Source organism: Elephas maximus, chromosome 5, assembly GCF_024166365.1.
Source record: "Elephas maximus indicus isolate mEleMax1 chromosome 5, mEleMax1 primary haplotype, whole genome shotgun sequence".
NCBI lineage: Eukaryota > Metazoa > Chordata > Mammalia > Proboscidea > Elephantidae > Elephas > Elephas maximus.
Genome location: NC_064823.1, coordinates 109,762,651 through 109,783,525, shown reverse-complemented (window position 1 = coordinate 109,783,525; position 20,875 = coordinate 109,762,651). Strand labels below are relative to the sequence as shown.

The 20,875-nt window shown below is 40.0% G+C and overlaps 1 protein-coding gene across 1 annotated transcript; it reads right to left on the bottom strand.

The window, feature by feature from the left end:
* Window positions 1-154: 154 nt before the first annotated feature.
* LRRC66 (leucine rich repeat containing 66) lies at window positions 155-20,239 on the bottom strand. Its single transcript, XM_049886256.1, has 4 exons — window positions 19,750-20,239; window positions 8,296-8,465; window positions 4,373-4,562; window positions 155-2,721 (listed from the first exon to the last, which is right to left on the bottom strand). Exons 1-4 carry the CDS (start codon window positions 20,237-20,239, stop codon window positions 914-916), a joined length of 2,658 nt encoding a protein of 885 aa, XP_049742213.1. The 3' UTR covers window positions 155-913.
* Between the last annotated feature and the right edge of the window lie 636 nt (window positions 20,240-20,875).

Below are 20,875 nucleotides of genomic sequence, written 5' to 3'. Positions count from 1 at the left end.
GAGTGTCAGAAGGGAAAAATGAGAAAATGCCATAGAAATAGGAGAGTAAACAGAAAAATACAGCTCATGACAGCCCAGAATGGTCAGCATTACACCAAGGAAGAGCTAATCAAGAATAATGGCGGAGGACCTTTTTCTTTTACAGAATACATCACTTCTTTTCTTGAAAATTGATTTTTTAATTTATGGCTAATTCTAGAAAAGGGTCTCTCTTTTAACAAAACTTATTAAAAATATTTAGAATTGCTCTGAACCCTTTTAATTTTACAGTTCTGTGATCGACCTCCAAAAGTTGTGCTAGTCTTTGAGCAGAATTCATTACAATCTGTTCAGCATTTCCATCTAAATACTTCATGATATACTAAAAATATTACTTGGATCATCTTGGATTATCAAGTTGAACATTGTTGCCTTTGTCATAGCAGAGTTGTTTCTCACAGACAGAACCAACTCCCATCTGATTGCTCCTCGTCTGCATTTGAGTATAAAAATTAGAATCATATTTTTCTAACTGCAACAAATTGTCCTCTGAATATTCACCCCAATCTCTATCACCGAAGTGCTCTTGTGTTCTTGGGGAACTGGTTTTATTTGGAAGCTCTTGGAATAACAGTCCCTGGCACTTGCAACAGCCTTCAAAATATTCACCCCCTCCTCTCTTACACAGAACAGGTTCATCACCATAGGATTGTAAACATTGTGTCTGGCTTATAACCTTACTCAAATCATCGTCCTCAAGTGGACATACAAACTCATTTGCCTCAGTGTCCATTGGGTTGGATTCCATGTTGTGTTCTTTGGAATCTTGTTGTGAGGGTCTTAAGTTTTTCCCTGTAATGATCTTGAGAGGACTGTCTTTTTGAACTGTGTCTATTCCCTGAATGAATGGCTCATAATTACAAATGTCTGAGTCTCATTCATAGCAGGCAGGCTGATCAGTTTGTAAAGGAATGTCAACAGAAGGTGGTGGTGTTTGTGGTAAAATATCCACATTTGAAAATTCTAGGTCTCTCAGTGAACAATGCCATTCTCTTGCCTCTGACTCAGGAGCTATGACATAATCATAAATGAACGTGCCTGGAATCTCCACACTTAAAGGACTGTTGCTCAGGGATTCGGGCAACGTTAATGGATCCTCCAGTTTATTGGCGTTAGAGGCAATTTCCTGATGAGTCTCAAACAAACCAAAGTCTGGACCAGAAATGCAGAGCTTTTCAAAATGATCTTCTTGATTCTCACATTTCCCCAGAATGTTCTGGAAGGTGATGTTGTCCTCAAGACTCTCTACTGATCTAACGTTGTCTGTCCTTCCCCCTGTGTTCTCTTTCTCCAATGGCTCCCCAGCCCTATAGCTCTCCTCGCCATATGTCTCGTCTTCAGTCACATTCCTTGTACCCTCCGAACTTTCTGAACTTAGAGTAAATAAAGACCCTTCATCAGAATCGTAGTTGGTCTCCAACTCAAACTGAGTGTCAGAAGGAACATAGTTCTGCAGTGGTTCCTTGTGGGCAGGAGTGACATCCACCTCACTGCCCCATCTTGGAGGAAAGATGGATGGGTCCGCATCTCCCAGATCACTGTGTGTGGCTGTGCTGTAGTAGGCCGAAAGCTCTTCCTCAGGACTCATCTCCTTAAGCATTTGCTGCTGTGTGCTCAGTAAATTAATATATGTGCTCATTTGCATTTCCTTAGAAAATTCCAGCGGAGAGGCTGGAGCTCCTGAAGGTAACTGTTCAGTGCCCCCTCCTTTCTCATTCTCTCCAGTCCTCTGGGCATTGGTATGCATTTGCATTTTAGAGACAGGAGCTGTCATTTCTCTTGAGAGCGATGGGTTTAATTCATTAGGCTGATTATGGATTGAACCAGAGACGGTTTGTAATCTGCTAGCTACTGAAGAGACACTCATTGAATGCTCACCGAGAGAATCTTCCTGGGGTATAGTGTCATAATTTAACTCTTCGAGAATATCTTTGCTATAGATGTGATCCTGCGCTGCTGAAATTGGTTTGTTATCATCAGCCTTTGGATGTCTGGGGAGAATGGAATGGGCTGCGCTGCCATTTGGAAGCAGGCTATCATTTCTATTTCCTGTTCCCGTGTTGTTTCCACACTGTGTGGTGCTCTGTTGGCTGCCAGCCCCCTTTCTGCTGCTTCTAAGAGCTCTTTCATAAGTGTCAGCAGTGTGTGGCCTTGGCATCACCAAGACAGAGTCCTGGTTCTCATAGAGGTTTAGACCATGAAAATCTTGGTGCAGAAATGTGGTTGGGGGTTGTATGTTCCCCGCAGCTTCAATTTCATTGTGGAAGCCCTCATTTGAATACGTATTTTTTGAACCCGGGCTTTTGTTCTGGCATCTTTGTTGCCACAGTCTGTCAATATAAGGCCTTGCCAGGGCTCCCAGGCAGAAAGCCACGAAGAATGTGATGAACACTGACAGGCAGACCGCCAGGGTCAGGTCCTGGGAAGGGCCTTCGTTTTCGTCAAGATCTTGATCATCCCGGGCATTTCTAACCCATCTTGGCAGACGTCTCTGCTTCTTGTTGGTATCAGAGCTGACATATTCCTTCTTTTCCGAAGTGGAAAAGCTCAAGGATATTCCTTCCTGGGACCTCTCTGCTTGGCTTGGTAGAAGTTTTTTCATATGATTCAGATGAATGTGAGGGAGGTGGGTCTTCCTGGAAACTCTGATTTTGGGAGTCCACCAGAATGCCTCCTCATTCCCTGAAAGTGGGAGGATAAAACACATATTGAGCAGACATTAAAATAAGACTTTAGTGGTTTTAAAAGGTTTCAAGAGTCCTTCTCAGTCCTTATCTAGTTATATTGTAAAGTGCACATTCCATGATGATAAGCAGTTTCCAGACAGCTTCTTCTTTTAGTCTAATGCCAACAGTATATATATATATGGCTCAAGCACGTTTACAAACAGCTACATGGCTTACAGAGTCCCTGGGTAGTACAATCAGTTAAGTGCTGTACTACTAACTGAAAGGTTGACAGTTCGAACCCACCTAGAAGTGCCTCAGCAGATAGGCCTGGCCATCTGCTTCCAAAAGGTCACAGCACTGAAAACCTTATGGAGCAGTTCCACTCTGCACTCATGGTGTCACCATGAGTTAGAATCGATGTCAACTAACAACAGGCTTAGGACTGCTGCTCCTAGGCCCAGGAGGTTGTATGTTTCTTAAGCTTCCTGCCTGACTGCTGCCGATTGGAAGAAGAAGAGAGACAGAGGAGGGATGGCCACATCGCTTCTCACTGCCCCATACCCTCACCTACCCACATCTGTGAGAACATTCTTTCAGCCCCTGCAAAATCTGCCTTGGCCCTACCTGTCTTTGCATATTATTTCCTCACCATTCTCCAGTGTTGGGGAATAACAAAAATATTTAAATTTCTCTACTGGTTTCTGATATTCTGCCCTTCACAATCCAAGTGCCAGTTGTGGCTTTTACAACAAAGTGAAATAAGCGTGGCTGACAACATTAAGACTTCTCTCTGATCTTCAGGGATTTCTTCTAACCCTGGGAAGCATAGCCATGTTTCTGTTTTAACAGCGGGCCTGAATAGAACAAAGTCCAGGACTCATTAAACACAGAATAATAATAATGATTTTTTGTTTCCAGTTAGGAGTCTGAGATTTAGCAAAGATAGTTAATAATGAAAAAAAAAAAAAAAAATCCAGAATGTTCAATACCAGTAACATATTCTTGCAAACTGAGAGAGTGGCAGTGAACAAATCAAAGAAAAATATACTTTTGAAATATGTAGGGTCACACTTTCAGAATACCAGCAAATATTTAAAATAAGGATATTTTAAATTTAAAACTTTTTTTCTTTAATTATTTGCTAAGAATTAGAATAAAAATAGGACATATTGGGGTTTTAGAGCAAAACTCCCTCCTAGTGAATTTTCTGTTCTTGACCAAATCTAATTATTTCTGAGCTATTTGAACTAGGCTTCTTTGACCACATATAGGAAATCATTCATGAACTTAAGAAAACAGGCACCAATGATTATTCTATGACATAACCCAAGTCTCACTAACAAACACGTGGGCCAGAACTCTTGCTATCAATGGAACTGTCATTGTTTTAGGAGCTCTGGTGGTGCAGTGTTAAGCGTTCAGCTGCTAACCGAAAGATCTATGGTTCAAACCTACCAGGTGCTCCATAGCAGTAAGATGTGGCAGTCTGCTTTTGTAAAAACTACAGCCTCGAAAACCCCATGGGGCAGCTCGACTCCGTCCCATAGGGCTGCTATGAGTCGGAACTGACCCTATGGCAACAGGTTTGGTTTTGATTTGGTCATTGTTTTAACTGAGACTAAAATGGGACCATTTCCGAGAGCAAAGAGGTACTACTGACTTACCTATAGACTTGTTGCAAATTTCATTCCACTTTTTCCTCCAGGGTTCAGAAATGAAATCTTGGGAGATTGCCATGCTATCGTCACACTGCCATTGGTTGTCAGCCAAGTCAGCCTCCAGGTGGGGAAGTTCTAGAGCAATGGCCATCATCGGCAGGACGGTGGTCAGAGCATTGCTGCTGAGGTCTACAACCTGTGTGAGAAGAAACAAAGTTAGGAAAAATCTGTGAATAACATGTAGAGGTAAGATAAACAAACTACAGAAAGGCATTGTTGATATCTCTATGAGGGCAATATGCATCAGCAAATATTGAGTTTAAATCTCTGCTCTGCCCTCAACGACTCTGTGAACCGCAGCAAAATTGTTTGATCTCCGTGAGCCTCCTTCCCAGGGTTTTGTAAGGATTAAGTGAAAGCTCTGTGTATGGTGCCTAGACTAGATGCCCATTCATTTCATTTTTCCTTCTTTCTTTCATATCAGTTGTAATTTGTACTGTTGGGTAAAACCTAAACTTACGCGTTGTTGTCAACATCTAGAATTGGATACCAGATCTAGAATTTCTAGAAGCACCATGATCTTGAAAGCGGCCGACAATACAGAATGAGAGGTGAGGACAGAACTCAGAAGAATTGTGGTTGACCAGAAGTGGCAAAGAGAGTTTTGCAAGTATTAGCAAAAAGGTAACACACTTGTCTGCATCCACAGCTGCTCAGTACACACAAGGCGACTCATTCTTCTAACCTAATCAGAAATGAAGGGTAAGCCAGGAACAAAAAGGATTCAGTGGCTTTAGAAACGAAGAGCAGAACCTGATATAAGTTGGATGTGGCTGTGGCCTGAAACAGCAGGAAGAGCACAGAGATGTGTAGCTCTAACTACTGTTTGCAGGGCACTGCCATGTACCTAAGAGTTCAGGGCAGTTCCACCAGCCACTGCTTGGAAAAACCTATGGGGCAGTTCTACTCTCAATAGAATGGCCACTATGAGTCAGAATTGACTTGACAGCAACAGGTTTGTTTTTTTGGTTTTTGCCATGTACTGGGCTGTAATCCTATTTGCTCTAAATGCTGTCTTGACACAGTTTTCAGGCCCTGCCTCTCATTCCCCTTCTTGAGCAACTTATTACGTCCACTCTTCAACCACTCCCCTCATCATCAGGTTCTTACACGTCTGAGTCATTATGTGCCTGTCCTAATCTTCTGGGGGACAGGTACCAAACACCTAAGCAAAAACCCTTGTGCCCTCTGAGCCTGCAGAATGATTCAAAATGCCCAATCTCCAGGAATCCTGGGAAACCTAGTTAACCCCACCCTGCCTGACATACATAAGCCCTCCCCTCCAATCCTAGCTTGTTGTTACCTTGTCCCTGGGTGTGACCCCCGTGTGGCCCTGTGTCATGGCAGGCTGTGCCTCCCTGTCTGCAGGAAATGCAGTATAATAAACCTGGTTACTTTTCACAGCCTCCCTGACTCCTCTTTCCTGTCACACCTGATTCACAACCCCACAAGTTGTAGATATACGTAAAGCAGCCACAGGCACTCTGTGGCTGCTCTACACACATTATTTTTTTAATATTTTATTTTGTTGTTGTTGTTGAGAATATACAAAGCAGGACATACACCAATTCAACTACATCTACATGTACAAGTCAGTGACACTGATTACATTCTTTGAGTGGTGCAACTATTCTCACCCTCCTTTTCAGAGTTGTTCCTTCTCCATTAACATAACCTCACTGCTCCCTATGTTTCCTATCTGATCTTTCAAGTTACTGCTGTCAATTCCATACCATATAGATAGAATGTCTGCTTTGAGCATTGTGCTCTTTCAAGTTCTATCTACATACATTATCGTTAATCCTCCCGACACAGCCTTCGTTTCCTTCTTTTTACAGAGGAGGAAATACGTACAGGCCACACTGCATTTCCCATGTAGCCCTCAGCACAGAGGCCTGGTACACAGCATGTGCTCAGTGGATAATGGTGAAGGCAGAGCTGAGACCTGATCCAGCCCCACAGCTGTGTGCTTTCCACCACAGAACACACCCTCCTGGAGTCTGAGCCACCACCTTGCTGGGCTGCAGGGCTGGGCAGAGCAGGCCTGAGCATGAGGCACCAGGGTAGGGTCATGGGGTTTGTTGGGGTGGGGTGGGGTGCTTATTAATGGAAGAGAAAAACCATAAAAGAAGAAATATGAGCCTTGCTTAAAAAAAAAAAAAGAAAGTGTGTTGTGGGTCAAAACAAGAGAAGCTGAATGTTATCAAGGCCAACTGTTTTGTAAACATCAGGAAAAAATGTCAGCATTGACATTTTGGGTTATACAAATTCCTAAGAAGAACTGGTACAAACAAGTCATCAAACAGCTTCACAAACAAGACCATTACCTATAGAATCAGAACTCACCCTAAACTTAGGTAGTGAGGTGACCTTTCCTGTGTTGAGCAACCACACTGGCAAGCAGTCTTGACTCTCAAGAAAAGTTACCAAAAGTAGGAACTAAGAGACTGGGATGAGGAAGAAAAGAGTCTTTGCTTTTGCCTGGCCTCGCCTTATATCAACAGGCTATGCACCCCATATTTTAAGAGGCTATTTTCTTTTTAAGGTCCCCACTTGGGGCTTCAGGTGAGACTGCAGCCCTGGCCATCACCTTGACTGCAGCTCCTTGAGGACCCGGATAAGCCATGGCCTGGATTCTTGACCCACAGAAACTATGAGAAAATAAATGTGTATTGTTTTAAGCTGTTAAGTTTGTAGTAATTTATTACACAGGAATAGATAACTAATATACCTACCCATGAACATCACCAATTCATTCATTCCTTTGTTTATTCAACAAGTGATTTTAATATGTATTATATACCAGGCATATACTAAGCACGAGGAAAAAAAAAAACAAAACAGACTTGATGTATGTCCTCAAAGACCTTATAGACTAGTAGAAGGGTTAGGGAGATAACAGGCATCAACAAATAACCTTACCTAAAACAAAAAATTTCAATTGGGATAAATGTAATGAGGAGAAAGCATAGCATGTTGTAAGTGTGTATAAACGGGGAACCTAATTTAATCTGGAGACCCAGGGGTTGTGTGATGGATGTTGTGGGGTTGGGGGACTAAAGCCTCTCCCAAGCCACCTCTGGATGCTACCACTAGAGGCCAGTTTGGTATTTCTAAAGGATCACTGAGGGGAGATTTTTCAATATCCTCCCACAGGGGAAGGGATGAAAGCAAGTGCTTGGAGGAAAAGGGGCTGATGCTGCCAAACCTAGAGCAGGGCTTTGGGAGGGGGTTCCTTATCTTCACAGCTGTCAGGACTGCATGGTGCCTGAGATGTAGCCTGTATGGCTCCAAAATATGTCATGGGTCCTCTCAACATGGGTTCAATGTTTGGAACAGTGTGTGGCATATGGTAAGTGCTACCCAAGTAAGAGCTAGTAGTATTATCATTACCAATACCTCATGCCCAATTTTGGGTATGGAAGCAACAGGGTCGCTGGTCTTCAGAGGCTTATGTAGATCTGGACTGTTGACAACCCAGCATTGGCCAGAGTGGTTGAGAGGGACCCACAAGTGCTCCAGGTTGCATACCACCCTGGGAGCCTCACTGATAACTAAGATTTCAGTTTTTGCTACCTGGCAAGTGGAAACTTGGAGTTGGATTTAATTTGGTTCAGAAAACTAATCCGCCAATTCTTACAGCTGAGTATTATGCTTGAGTAAAATTCATGCCCATTACTGTGGCCTTTGACTTTAAGGCAAGAAAGAGACTTCAGCTCTTTTAGGGATCTTAAAATACACTTTTTTTTTTTTTTAAACTCATAGCCAGTCCTACTGGATGTGAAGAAAACTCCTTGGTAGAAATATTCTTATAATGCAATTGCTCATATGTTTGCATATTTGGAATATTATAAAAATTATTTTAGAACCTGTAATTTTTTGAGATTCTTGAAGGCTTCTGGGTGAATTCTGAAGATCTTGTTGCTCTTTAAATAGAGATTCTCCAGTTGTAGGCAGTTATAAAAATCACTCAAACCAATTTGCGATATCCCATTGAATGACAGATCCAAACTCTGTAATGACCTCAGTTTCCACAGTCCTGTTAAAATTAAAAAGCAAATTAAAGTCTAAACTGGTAATATCCACTATAGCATAAAATGACTTCCAATAGAGAAATAGTTAAAGTATGGTATGTCAATGCTATGAAATACTATGGGGGTAGATCAACATGAACTGACTGAACAGAATTCCAAAGTAGGAAGAAGGAAAATATTAAGTTGCAGAACAGTATGAAGTATAAAATTCCAATGTTTTTGGGGAAAAAAAAACCACATACAAACACATACATATATTTTGAGTGACCAGAAAAAAAGACTACAAGGCTATAGTTAGGAGTGAAGCCCCTGGGTGGTGCAAACGGTTGGTGTGCCTGGCTGTTAACTGATAGGCTGGCAGTCCAAGTCTACCCAGAGGCGCCTGGAAAGGAAGGCCTCATACTCCTGAAAAAAAAACGTCATCGGAAAACCCTATGGAACACAGCTCTACTAGCACACTCATGGGGTTGCCACGAGTAGGAGCCCACCCGACAGCAAGTGGTTTGGTGGTTCTGCTCAGGAGCTGGGTGATCGAAGGAGGTAGGGTGGGATAAGGAAGAAAACTTTGTTTTACTTTTTACACTTTTGAATTCTTTCTTCTAATGAGTATGTGCTGCTTTTATAATAAAAGCATCAATTAAAATGTAACCATGATTGAAGGAGGTGACAGGTAAATACTGGTTTATTTGATTGAACTATGGGTAAAACTGAATAACCTTGCTAGGGTGTTGTTGCTAGGTTCTGTTGTGTTGGTTCTGACTCACAGCAACCCCAAGTACAACAGAACGAAACACTGCCCAGTCCCACACCATTCTTACAATCGTTGTTAGGCTTGAGCCCATTGTTGCAGCTACTGTGTCAGTCCATCTCGTTGAGGGTCTTCCTCTTTTTCACTGACCCTCCACTCTACCAAGCAAGGATGACAGAGGAAAAAGTTTTTTGATGCTTCATTTATATGAATTCTTCCAGCTTTAAGATTTTTAAATTCTATTTTGTAACTATCTTCTTTCTTTTAATTACTTACTATTGTTGATGCTATGACTATTTTCTAAGCATTTTTGCATTTTTCAAAGGTAGGAAGTGAGAGCTAGATTTTGCTTTCTGGCAAAAAAAAAATCACTGAATTGAGTTTTGGTCTCTACCTTTGCATTTCATTTCGTTCAGAGGGTAACCAGCAGGCCCACTTGGCACTGAAAATAAAGGTTCAGAATGAAGCGCCAGTCTTAGCAGTCTCCCAGATATGATTTTTCATGAGTCTTGCAAGGAAACACCTGCATTATCCCACTTCCTTTGGCTCGGTTCTCAAATACAGTCTGTATCTTTAACCAGCTACTACATTAACAGATCACGATGGTTAAATTCCAGAAGGGTTTATGCCCTGCCTGCTATCTGCAAGGTATTTTTTATGACTTAGTTGAGATGATTTCACCATGTAGAGTGTCATATGTTCGTTTCTGTTGTATAGACTAAGCAGGAACCATGAGGAAAACAAATCAATGAAAACATGGGCAAGGCATGTGGTGCTGAGATAAATAAAGCACAGAATTCTTGCCCTTAAAAAGTTTATAGCCTGGTTGAGAGATAAGACAAAAATACAAGAAAAATTTACTAGTTATGCAAAGCACTTCCTCATAAGCACCATTCACCTATAAATTAACCATTATTTGTCGCTTCTCCATCCGATGATCAGACCCTCAGTGCAGAATTCACATCTCTGAACCACTGCAAAGGTTCATTCAATAAGACATTCAATAGACCAGAGATCATAGTGTTTGGCTTACACAGAGATTTAAAAGTGATTGAGCCAATATTAAAGATTTCATACAAAAATCTGCATTTCTGGCTTCTCTTGAAAACTTGGAACTTCCAACTGGCACAAGACAGCACTTGGCTGGAGCTGAACGAGAGCTGCCTGCTTCAGATCGGGTATGTACTTACAGGGAAGTGTTACTGCTTTGTACTCGTGTCTTCATCAAAAACAGGAAAACAAAGGATAGAGCAAGAAGCTTGCAATATTTAAGAAAAATGGGAGAGAACCAAGGCTGAGACTCAGCTGGCGTGTTAGTAATAAATTCTTCGTTGTTGGTTCATCAATAACCATTGCCAAACTCTTGCTTGCTGCCCACTACCTTAGGCAATCCATCCTATCTCCCTAACCCCATAACCCAACACAATCCATCAGGACTCTTGCTCCAGCAGTACAGCCAGGAGGCATCTAATTGGGGAGTTCAGGCTGAAGACCTGTTGTTGGATATTTTGAATATAAGCCCTTGAGGGAATAGGTTTATTGGTAGAGAGAAGAATATTCCTACATGTTTTAATATGCAAACATATGCACCAATATGAAAAAAGCTATAGTTTTATTAACATTTTCATGGTACCTGCCTGGCCTATATAGGGAGGTGAACTCATAATTCCTACAATATCTCAGTGCTTAATTGAATTGAATAAGTACTCTAGAAGTTCAGTGGAGGGGGAGATCCTGTCTAGCTTTGTAGTGGAGGGAAGAAATTAGTTTTAAATTCCTATTTAATTGAGCACTCTTTATGCTCAAAGAGTTTTATAAACATCTCTTTTAATCTTCACAAAGACCTGCGAAATTACCTTCATTTTGCAAATGACAAAACCTGGGCTGAGAGAAGTTAAGAACTTGCCCAGTGTCATGGTAGGTGGAGCTGGGATTGAAACCTGGATCTGTTAACTATTACCTTTTAACCATATTCATATCTTTTAAAATGATGGCCGTGGTAGTTCAGTGGTACAATTCTCCCATACCCTGCAGAAGACTCAGGTTCGATTCCTGGCCAAGGTACTTCATGTGCAGCCGCCATCCATCTGTCAGTGGAGGCTTGCGTGTTGCTATGATGTTGAACAGGTTTCAGCAGTTTCCAGACTAAGATGGTCTAGGAAGAAAGGCCTGGTGATGTACTTCTGAAAATCAGCCAATAAAAACCCTGTGGATCACGACGGTCAAGTCTGCAGCTTATCATGGGGATGGCACAGGACCAGGCAGTGTTTCATTCCATTTAGTGTGGAGGGGGATGACTTCATGGCAGCTAACAACAACAACATATCTTAAAACATAGCTCGAATTTAGAAAGGGGAAGAGGGCTGGGGGAGGATTCTCTAGGCAAGAGATTGGTGTGGGCCATGAACTACACGGTGGACTTGCCAAGTATATTGGGCTTGTTTGGTGATTCTAGTTTTGTCATAGAGTAAATAGAGTCCTGGAGTGAGATTTAAGAGAATGAGCTTTATTCCAGCTCTGTGACTTTTGGTGAGTCAGGGAACATCACTTTAAGATCTCCGTGCCTCAGTTTCCTCACTTAAACATTGTTTCTCACAGCTGGAATTGAGGTCTGTCTTTTAATACTATTATCTTCAAGTATTCTGAGCCCAATGGGAGCCAGGTATAAGAATTTGGATAATTATAGAATCAAAATTCTTTAGTGAGATCTGGCACGTAGTACTACCTGCCTCAGGTATTGCATGTGAATTTCCCTGGATTAAGTTAGTAAGTGTTGACACGCTATTTTGTGAAAGGGTTGATGCTGGAGTGAGGATGAAGACAGAAGCTATTGATAGACCTGCAAAAAAATACATCCCCTAAGATGCCATTCATACAAAAATTATAGAAAATGGAAACAAGCGTATAGGAATAGAAAGTGGATCAGTGGTTCTCTGGGCAAGGGTGGAAGGGATGGGAAACTTCTAAGGATGAAGGATAATCCATAATTCTGATAGTGGTGAAGGCTGCATGGGTGTTTACATATGTCAAAACGTTTATACACTTTAAGTTTGTGCATCTCATTAAATTTGTTAAAAAAAAAATAAGTTACGGCCCATCCACACATGGAATACATTGTGCATCAAAAAGAAAAGCATTGACTATTTTCAAGATATAGGAAAATGCTCAGGATACAGGCCAAATTCTCAAAAAACATTTTTTTTTTTACCATATGAACATAAATTTTAAAAAATTTAATAAAATAAATGTGCATTTCTCTGTGTGTGTGGGTATGTGTAAAGACAGAGGTGACATACACTAAGAAGTTAACAATGGGAGGGTGATTTTTATCTTATACAAAAATTTCTGAAGTTCTCATTTTTCTAGAATGATCACTTCTTTCTCTTGGAGATAAGAGCAAATGTGTCTTGTAAAACACAAAATAAAACATATTCTAGACCCAGAGAGTAGCCATAAGTTGTTATGTGGTTTTTGGGTGCCATCGAGTTGATTCTGACTCATGGTGACCCCATGGACAACAGAACGAAACACTGCCTGGTCCTGCGCCATCCTTACAATTGTTGCTACGTTTGAGCCCATTGTTGCAGCCACTGTGACAATCTGTCTCGTCAAGGGTCTTCCTCTTTTTCGCTGACCCTCTACCTCACCAAGCATGATGTCCTTCTCCAGGAACTAGTGCCTCCTGACAACATGTCCAAGTACATGAGATGGAGTCTTGCCACCTTGCTTTTAATGAGCATTCTGGTTGTACTTCTTCCAATATGGATTTGTTTGTTCTTCTGGCAGTCCATGGTATATTTAATATTTTTCGCCAACACCATAATTCAATGGCATCAATTCTCCTTTGGTCTTCCTTACTCATCGTCCATCTTTCTCATGTATATGAGGTGACTAAAAATATGGTTTGAGTCAGGTGCACCTTAGTCTACAAAGTGACATTTTTGCTTTTCAACACTTTAAAGAGGTCATTTGTTTTGCCCAATGTCCTAAGTAAATATGTAGCTTCCTTACAGATTATAGAATGTACTTTAACATGGGTAATTTATTTCTGGCTGTGCCTGTCTGACCTCAACTACGACAGGTGACTTATTGCTCATGAGCAATATGGAGCCTCTAGAACTCCTCCTTCAAATTTATTTCTCAACAAAATCTCTCTTTATTGAAAACCTAAAGATCTTAAAGGCATTTATGTACACCCTAAGTGTCCCTGAATAGCCTCAATAACCATCCCAAGTTATATATGCCTCCTGGTGGCCCAGTGGTTAAGAGTTTGGCTGCTAATCAAAAGGTCAGCAGTTTGAATTCACCAGCTGCTCCATGGAAACCCTACGCGACAGTTCTACTCTGTCCTATACGGTTGCTATGAGTCAGAATTGACTCGATGGCAGTGGGTTTTGTTTTGTTTTAGATGGAGCCCTTGGGTGGTGCAAATAGTTAATGACTGCTAATCAAAAGGTTGCAGGTTTGAGTCTACCCAGAGGCACCTCAGAAGAAAGGCCTGGCAATCTACTTCTGAAAGATCATCCTCTAAAAACCTTATCGAGCATAATTCTACTCTGACACACATGGGGTCACCCTGGGTCAAAGTCAACTTGATGGCAATTGGTTGGCTGGTTGTGCTGGGCTTTGCATTATGCACCAAGGATAAAGAGATGATCCTCCAACAAAGTTTAACCCATGAGATGGTGGGCAAGGCCCAGCTAGCCAGGAAACCCTGAGCTGCTGCAATCCTGAGGGATGCTGAGTGGGGTCACTTGTAGTGAGGACACACGTGCAATATGGGAGAGCTCGGCAGGTTGGCCCCCAGTAGAGTGAGAACCCTCTGTCCACTGCCACAACTCAGGGATTCCCAGGACAAATTTAAACATCTCAGAACAAAGAGGAGCAGAGGCCCCCAGCATTATGCAGACCTATGGAAGTATGAACAATAGCAACAAGATTGTTGATGATGACTCTGAAATTTCTTATAAACTGAACATTTTTAGACAGTGACTAAGAATTATTAATGATACAGAAATACAAGGAAGTGACCATTATAGCACAGATGGGGATGGGAAACAGAATTAGAGACTCAGGATGATCGCAAAGCACTAAAAGGAAACTAATATTTTCAGCACTTGCTATATACCCAAACCAAAACCAAACTCATTGCTGTCGAGTCGATTCTGACTCATACAGTCCCTATAGGACAGAGTAGAACTGCCCCATACGGTTTCTAAGGAGCACCTGGTGGATTCAAACTGCAGACCTTCTGGTTAGCAGCCGTAGCTCTTAACCACTATGCCACCAGGGTTTCCTGGTATGTACCAGGCACTATGAAAGATGTTTGTATATACATACATCATCTGTCACTGTGCTATAGTCTTTACACATGCTATCTGTAATCCTCACGACAACCTTAGATATATCATTACCCCAAGTTAAATATAATGATCAGGGGGCTTTTTCAGGTTAACCTGTTGCCGTCAAGTCAATTTGACTCATAATGACCCTTTAGGACAGAGCAGAACCTTGCCGTAGGGTTTCCAAGGTTGTAATCTTTAAAGAAGCAAGCTGGCATATCTTTCTCATGAGGAGTGGCTGGTGGATTTGAACCACCAACCTCTTGGTTGGCATCCCAGTGCTTAATCACTGCACCACGAGGGCTTCTTTTCAGGTTAAGTGGCTTGTTTAAAGTCACAGAGTAAATAAGAAAAACGGGACCAGAACATGCCCAAGCATCAGGGGAAGGATTTGGAACGCAGAGAGTTACAAGGAAACCCTCCTACCCAATGTCCTTCATAAAAATCATAAGATCCCCGAGAAGAAGGTGAGCTTCTGGGGTTGGAAGCTAAGACTGAAGTTCAGTTGTTGTTGTTGTTAGTTGCCATCACATAGGCTCTGACTCATGATGACCTTATGTATGTCCGTTGCTGTCGAGTCGATTATGACACATAGCAACCCTGTAGGACAGGATAAAACTCGCCCACGGGGTTTCTAAGGCTATAATCTTTACGGAAGCTGACTGCCACATTTTTCTCCCATGGAGCAGCTGCTGGGTTTGAACCACCAACCTTTTGGTTAGCAGTTGAGCGCTTAACCACTCTGCCACCACGTCTCCTTTGATCTTACGTATAACAGAACAAAATTCTTTCTCTACTTCCAATTTTGGAGATTTGAGGTTTTATTTTATTAAGGGAACTGGTGAGATTCCTATAAGAGACCTTGTTCTCTTAGAGTCTTTCAAGATGGGCTTGGGACATTTGAGTAAAATCTTCCATGATGCTTGGCTGTGTTTCTCAAGGGAGGAAATACGTTCTTTTAAAAAACTCTGCTTGGTGAGTAAATGTTCAGGGGGTATTTAGTGAGTGACAGGGATGGTGAAGTACATTAGTGACTGGAGCTCGGACATCACAAGGTAGATTCCATGATTCAGAGAGGAGAGTCAAATGCTGGGGAGGAAAATGTGAGGGTTCTTTTTTATCGAGCTGATATTTGATGATCACATAGACCATGGCAGGTAGGAATTTGATTAGACTTTGCCTTTAAGAAGCCAGAGGTAGTTTTATTATTTCCAAGAAATTATCTGAGTCTTTTAGGAAAAAGGCCACAGCGGGGATCCCCAGACATTTACACTGCCTTAGTAAGCATTTCCTGCTTTTCCAGGTCTGATAAGCTGAAAACACAGAGTATTAAGAATTGGAGTAGAGTTCAAAATGGTCCTGGGTAAGTCGTTTAACCCATAAAGTCAGCTCTTAATGAGGTTAAATTATATAGGTGAGCTGAAGGCCTGTCCCTCTCAGCTTAATGACTTACATACATTTTTTTGTTAATTTAGAACTGGAATTGTTTTGAGAATGTTGATTATTGGTATTTCCATAACCCATAAGCAATGAGGATGAAACTGTTTAATTTCCTACAAAGGAAAGAATACAACATACTTTTGTTTTTATAGTACACCGGTTATTTTTTGACTCTACCAGTTTCAAAAGTCAAGTATTATTTCATCTTATTTCTAACATATTTATCGCTGACTTTCTGGAACTTAGTGGGTTAACATGAAGCTGTTGTATCTGGTCTGTCAACCTAACTGGAATCCCCATAAGAAGTAGTCCTAATACATTGCCAAGTACTCCGTGGGGACCCTGAAAATACTGCTTGATGAGTGGGACAATTTAACTGGAAATCTAGCTCATTGTTCTTAATTTATTTAGACTGACTTTTCAGGTATCAACGATGTACTCCAAAAATACGAGAGGAAGGTGGACCCATCACTAAGGTTAATTCAGTGCTGGTGTCTGTTTTATAAATTGCCTTGGACGGCACCTTCTCTGAGTGTTTACCCAACAGGAAGCTCATTGGTGACATCACAGCTGACTCAGAAGATAGGAGATGAGCTGACACTGGGTTACGGATGTGACCATTCACCTCACAAAAGTGGACTTTCCTGAGTGAATGCAGCCTTTCATTCTTTCCATAAACAGTCACCATTTTAAAACAAGTGGGAAAGGCACTATAAAGATACAATGTGCTACAAGGGCTGGTTGCTTGATTGCTGCTTTCTGAGATATCTCTGAATTTATTTGAGATGGGTGCAAGCACCCATATAGATAAAGTTAGACAAATAATTCATTGTGAGATAGTCCCATCCACTGCAATGTTGATTTAACAGTTTAAAAAATAACTTGAAATTTAGAAAAAAAATCCTTATTTGTTTCTAAGAAGACCGTTATTCTTAATTTGCGCCAAGAGAGTAACAGTAACTAATAGTCATAAAACACAATTCTACCAAGTACTTTTCATATATTTTAATAGCCACCATTATGCCGAATGCCGGTAGATTAGGTTCTTGAGATCTATTTCTCATTAATACTCACAATAATTCTATGAGTAAGTATTACATTATCCAGATATTACCTTTAGACTGGCTCAGAGTAAAGGAATAAGCAAAGAACAAAGGGAAGGCTAGAAACAGGAGGTACTCCAGGCAGCACTCTCTCTTACCAGTGTTCTCGCTCCACAGTGGCATTTCAAAGTCAGAGTTCCCCGGCCATAATCCCAGAATCATAAAATGGGAGGGGGTGCAAAAAGGGACTCAACTGAGTAAAAACTGAAAATGTATAATAATTATGGGAAAATAATTCAAATCACAATGGATAAAAGGACTCTAAATTATACCTAATTAGTTCGGGGCTTACATTGGACTTCCATTATCTATTCACTTCCTTCATCTCTCTGATTTTGTTTGCTAGAATTTTAATAGAATACCAGACACAGGATTTGCTCATTTCACTTCTTTGTTTCTCCTTTGCAAAGTTAACATTTTTCATGATATTTTGGGAGGCAAAAGTTTAACTTGCAAGGGGAAGATAGGGGCTGTGTTTTAATTTAACAGGGGCATTTGGTTCTTATGTGGAATTGTATTAGTTCTAACCCCCAGTTATCCCTGGAATTAATCTGCCTTAAGGAGAACAGTCTAGCACTTCTTTATGTACTCTCATGGAGAGAGAATATTTTGACCTGTTAAACTTTTACCTCCCTATACCTTCCTCTTTCCCTTTTTGTCCATTTGCTTATCCAGTAATAAGTGATAAGCTGAAAACACAAAACAATGATATTTAGGGGTGATGGCTCTGTGTTCATTGACCCAGGGAAGGCAAATGGGAGGGCAGAAAGCAGAGGAGTCTACAATCTTTCTGACTTTCGTTTTCCAAAAGCCTAAACCTTTAAAGGAAAGAAATTTCTAGACATAGAAGGTTTTGGAGAAACAAAAGAGGGAAGAATTTTCTCTAAACTGTAATGACTGGAAAGAAATTTCCTCTGGCTAGTGGAGATGAGGGAAAGACACACACACACACACACACACACACACACACACACACTGCTTGTCAGGGCATAAGATCCTAGGTACAAATCTGGGAAAGTCCATGAAAGATTAAGTAGTCTACAATAACTCCCCCATTGGTTCCAGTGGAACAGGAACTCAGAAAATATGTTGTTACAATAAAAAAAAAATTTATAGAATTTATGGATTGAAATTAATATCTACCGTAGGAGTTAAAAGATATGATATATTGCATGCATATGTGTAGGTATAAGGATGTTCTTCAAACAAATGGAAAAAAAAAAAAAAAGGAAAACAACCTGAACGTTGTTTGATTAAACAATTATGAAATATCTATAATAAAAACTATTCAACTATTTAAAATGTTGCTTATGAGATTACTTAATGATGTAAAAGGTGTGCAAAGTATTCTGTGATATGATGATACAAGCTATCAATATTATGGACAGTATGTTCCAATTTTAAAAGAAAAATGGGCATAAAGAATAAATTGGCAGAATATGTAATTCATGGTTGGCTTTAATTTTTTCCTTTTAATTTTTTTAAATGTCTAAATGTTTGACAATTAACGGGTATTCCTCTGATACTAAGAATAATACAATAAAATGTGATCAGTTTACACTTTGCTCTGAAAATAGTAAACAAAACACCATTGCTTTTATGGAAAAGGGCCGGGAGAGAAGATCCCCACCCTTCCCACATAATGCTGATGATAGACTGGAATAGTTGTTTCTTCACCTGCCAGGCTATAATTGCCAAAATGTTAAAAACAAAGCCAGAAGCTGGAGAAAGAGCAAAAAGTGAAAATATGAAATGTAAGAACTGAAAAATTAGAAAAACTAAATGTGCATAATTTGGAATGGAAAAAGGTGATAATATACTTCCTTTTCTAGCATAATGTCTTACATAATGTAGGTGCTTAGCAAATAGTGTCCAAGACTGAAAACTAACAAGGAAAGGAAATTGTCTAGAACTCTGGAATATAAAAAGAGCAAAGAAAGTTTCGGCATAGGAACCTGATACTTTCTTAAGTAAAACATTGGGTTGTGTTAGTTAAGAAAATCCAACATGTAGACTACTGAAAGCCAGAATGGATGAGAACTTATTAGACTAAGAGGATACGGGAAGTATTCTGGTAGAAGCTAAGATAAAGAATTCTGATTTTATAATAAGAACATTTACACACAAAATATATTAGCTTATTTCTGGTCTACCTTTGGAGAACAAGTAGTTGAGTAGAGGCAAAATGTATTCTAAGAAAACAAAAACTATACATATGATAGCATATTTAATTTGAATTGTCATATATTAGAAGTATCTGAAATAGTTATTTTCAGTGCTTTCCTATATTTAGTAACAAATATATGATAAAGTAAAAATGATAAAGTAGACAAGTTAAAATTGTGCATTATTATTTAGCACTTAAATATTTCCTAATGTCTGTTGACAAATCCATATAACATTAATGCAAGTTAAAAAAAATTTTTTTTATACTAACAGGAGAGTAAACTGCATTGGCTATAAATCCTACATATTATAATGTCACATTTCAAATTCTACCAAGAAACCCCCTTTATTATATTTGCTCTGATCAAATTGCTTTGCTTTCAGCTGTTCCCTTGAAACTGAAAACAAACATGGGATTCATCTTGACATAAAACATTAACTCTCCAAATACTCACTGTTGCTCTAGTCATTCTTTTAAAACTGTACTCACCCTTGGGAGTGTCACTGAGTTTATTTCTCTGAAGAATTAGCACCTTTAGAAATGGAAGGCCATTTCTGCACCTGTGGTGCTTCACCCACGAGGACTTACGACTTGGTAGATCCAGTGAAATTAAGTGGATGGCATTATTGCTGAGGTTTACTATTTCCAAATCGTGTAAGCACGCAAGAGCGCTTAAGGTTATTTTCGGTATGAGATTGTCACTGAGGTCCAGATGCTTTATTTTCCATTCTTCTTTCTTCAGGTAAGACTCTAAGAGAAGTCCAAAGAAATTGAAACTTGCTTCCAGTGTAACTGATGTCTGTGATGTGTCCCCATGTCCAGCATGCTTTTTAGTAAAAGAACAATTTTTCAGAAGATAACCATTCTGTTGACACTCAGAATTGAATAGCATATTGCTTTTTCTTGATGTGTTTGCCATTGTTCCAGTAAAATAAAGACCTATCACCATGGTAATGACTCTGAAATAGAGGTTTTTCATAATGCCTAGAAAAAGAGAAAACAAATTCACTTATTCAAAATAACATATAAAAACTAACAGCAAATAAGAAACAATTTTTCAATTTAAGACTGAGGGAAGTTATCTAGCCTCAACTGCCAATTTAAGTGGATGTTTGATTTTTTAGAAAGACAGTATAAAATTATATTCATGTCACATTTTAAAGAAAGCACTCCTATGACTTTCCAGAAAACACACATTTACTTAGGCCTCACCTCTGCGTTTGTGTCTGCTTTTCCAACATCGTTCACCCTGCATTCTGCTTTGGAATGAAACATTGCTAAGATTAAAGAATTTTCTACTTCCTTGCTGTTCATTAGTACTGAGCAAAGTCTATCATGCTTATCTACAGTACTGTAATCAGCCATGGGGTTTATTACATGAATGACATGCCATTGTTATACTAAACTGGAACTTCCCATTACGATATGAGTATAAAGTTCAACTCTTAAGAGAGATTCTTAATTTTTTTTTTTATGACTAGAAGAACTACAAGCTTGTCTTTGTGGCTTTTGTGACGTTTCAAGTAATTTTGAAGTAATTTAGATAAATACAACATAAATAAGCGGATTCTAAAAAGAATGATCAGCCTCAGAACCACAAAGATGTTATAAGATA

What these genes read in the sequence shown, in the direction of transcription:
- LRRC66 (XM_049886256.1), bottom strand. Translation starts at nt 20,239, where the DNA reads ATGAAAAACCTCTATTTCAGAGTCATTACCATGGTGATAGGTCTTTAT. An exon ending in AGAATCTCAAAAAATTACAG is followed by an intron (nt 4,563 to 8,295) that starts GTTCTAAAATAA and finishes CTTCTCACACAG; the next exon opens with GTTGTAGACCTCAGCAGCAA. An exon ending in AATTTGCAACAAGTCTATAG is followed by an intron (nt 2,722 to 4,372) that starts GTAAGTCAGTAG and finishes TCCCACTTTCAG; the next exon opens with GGAATGAGGAGGCATTCTGG.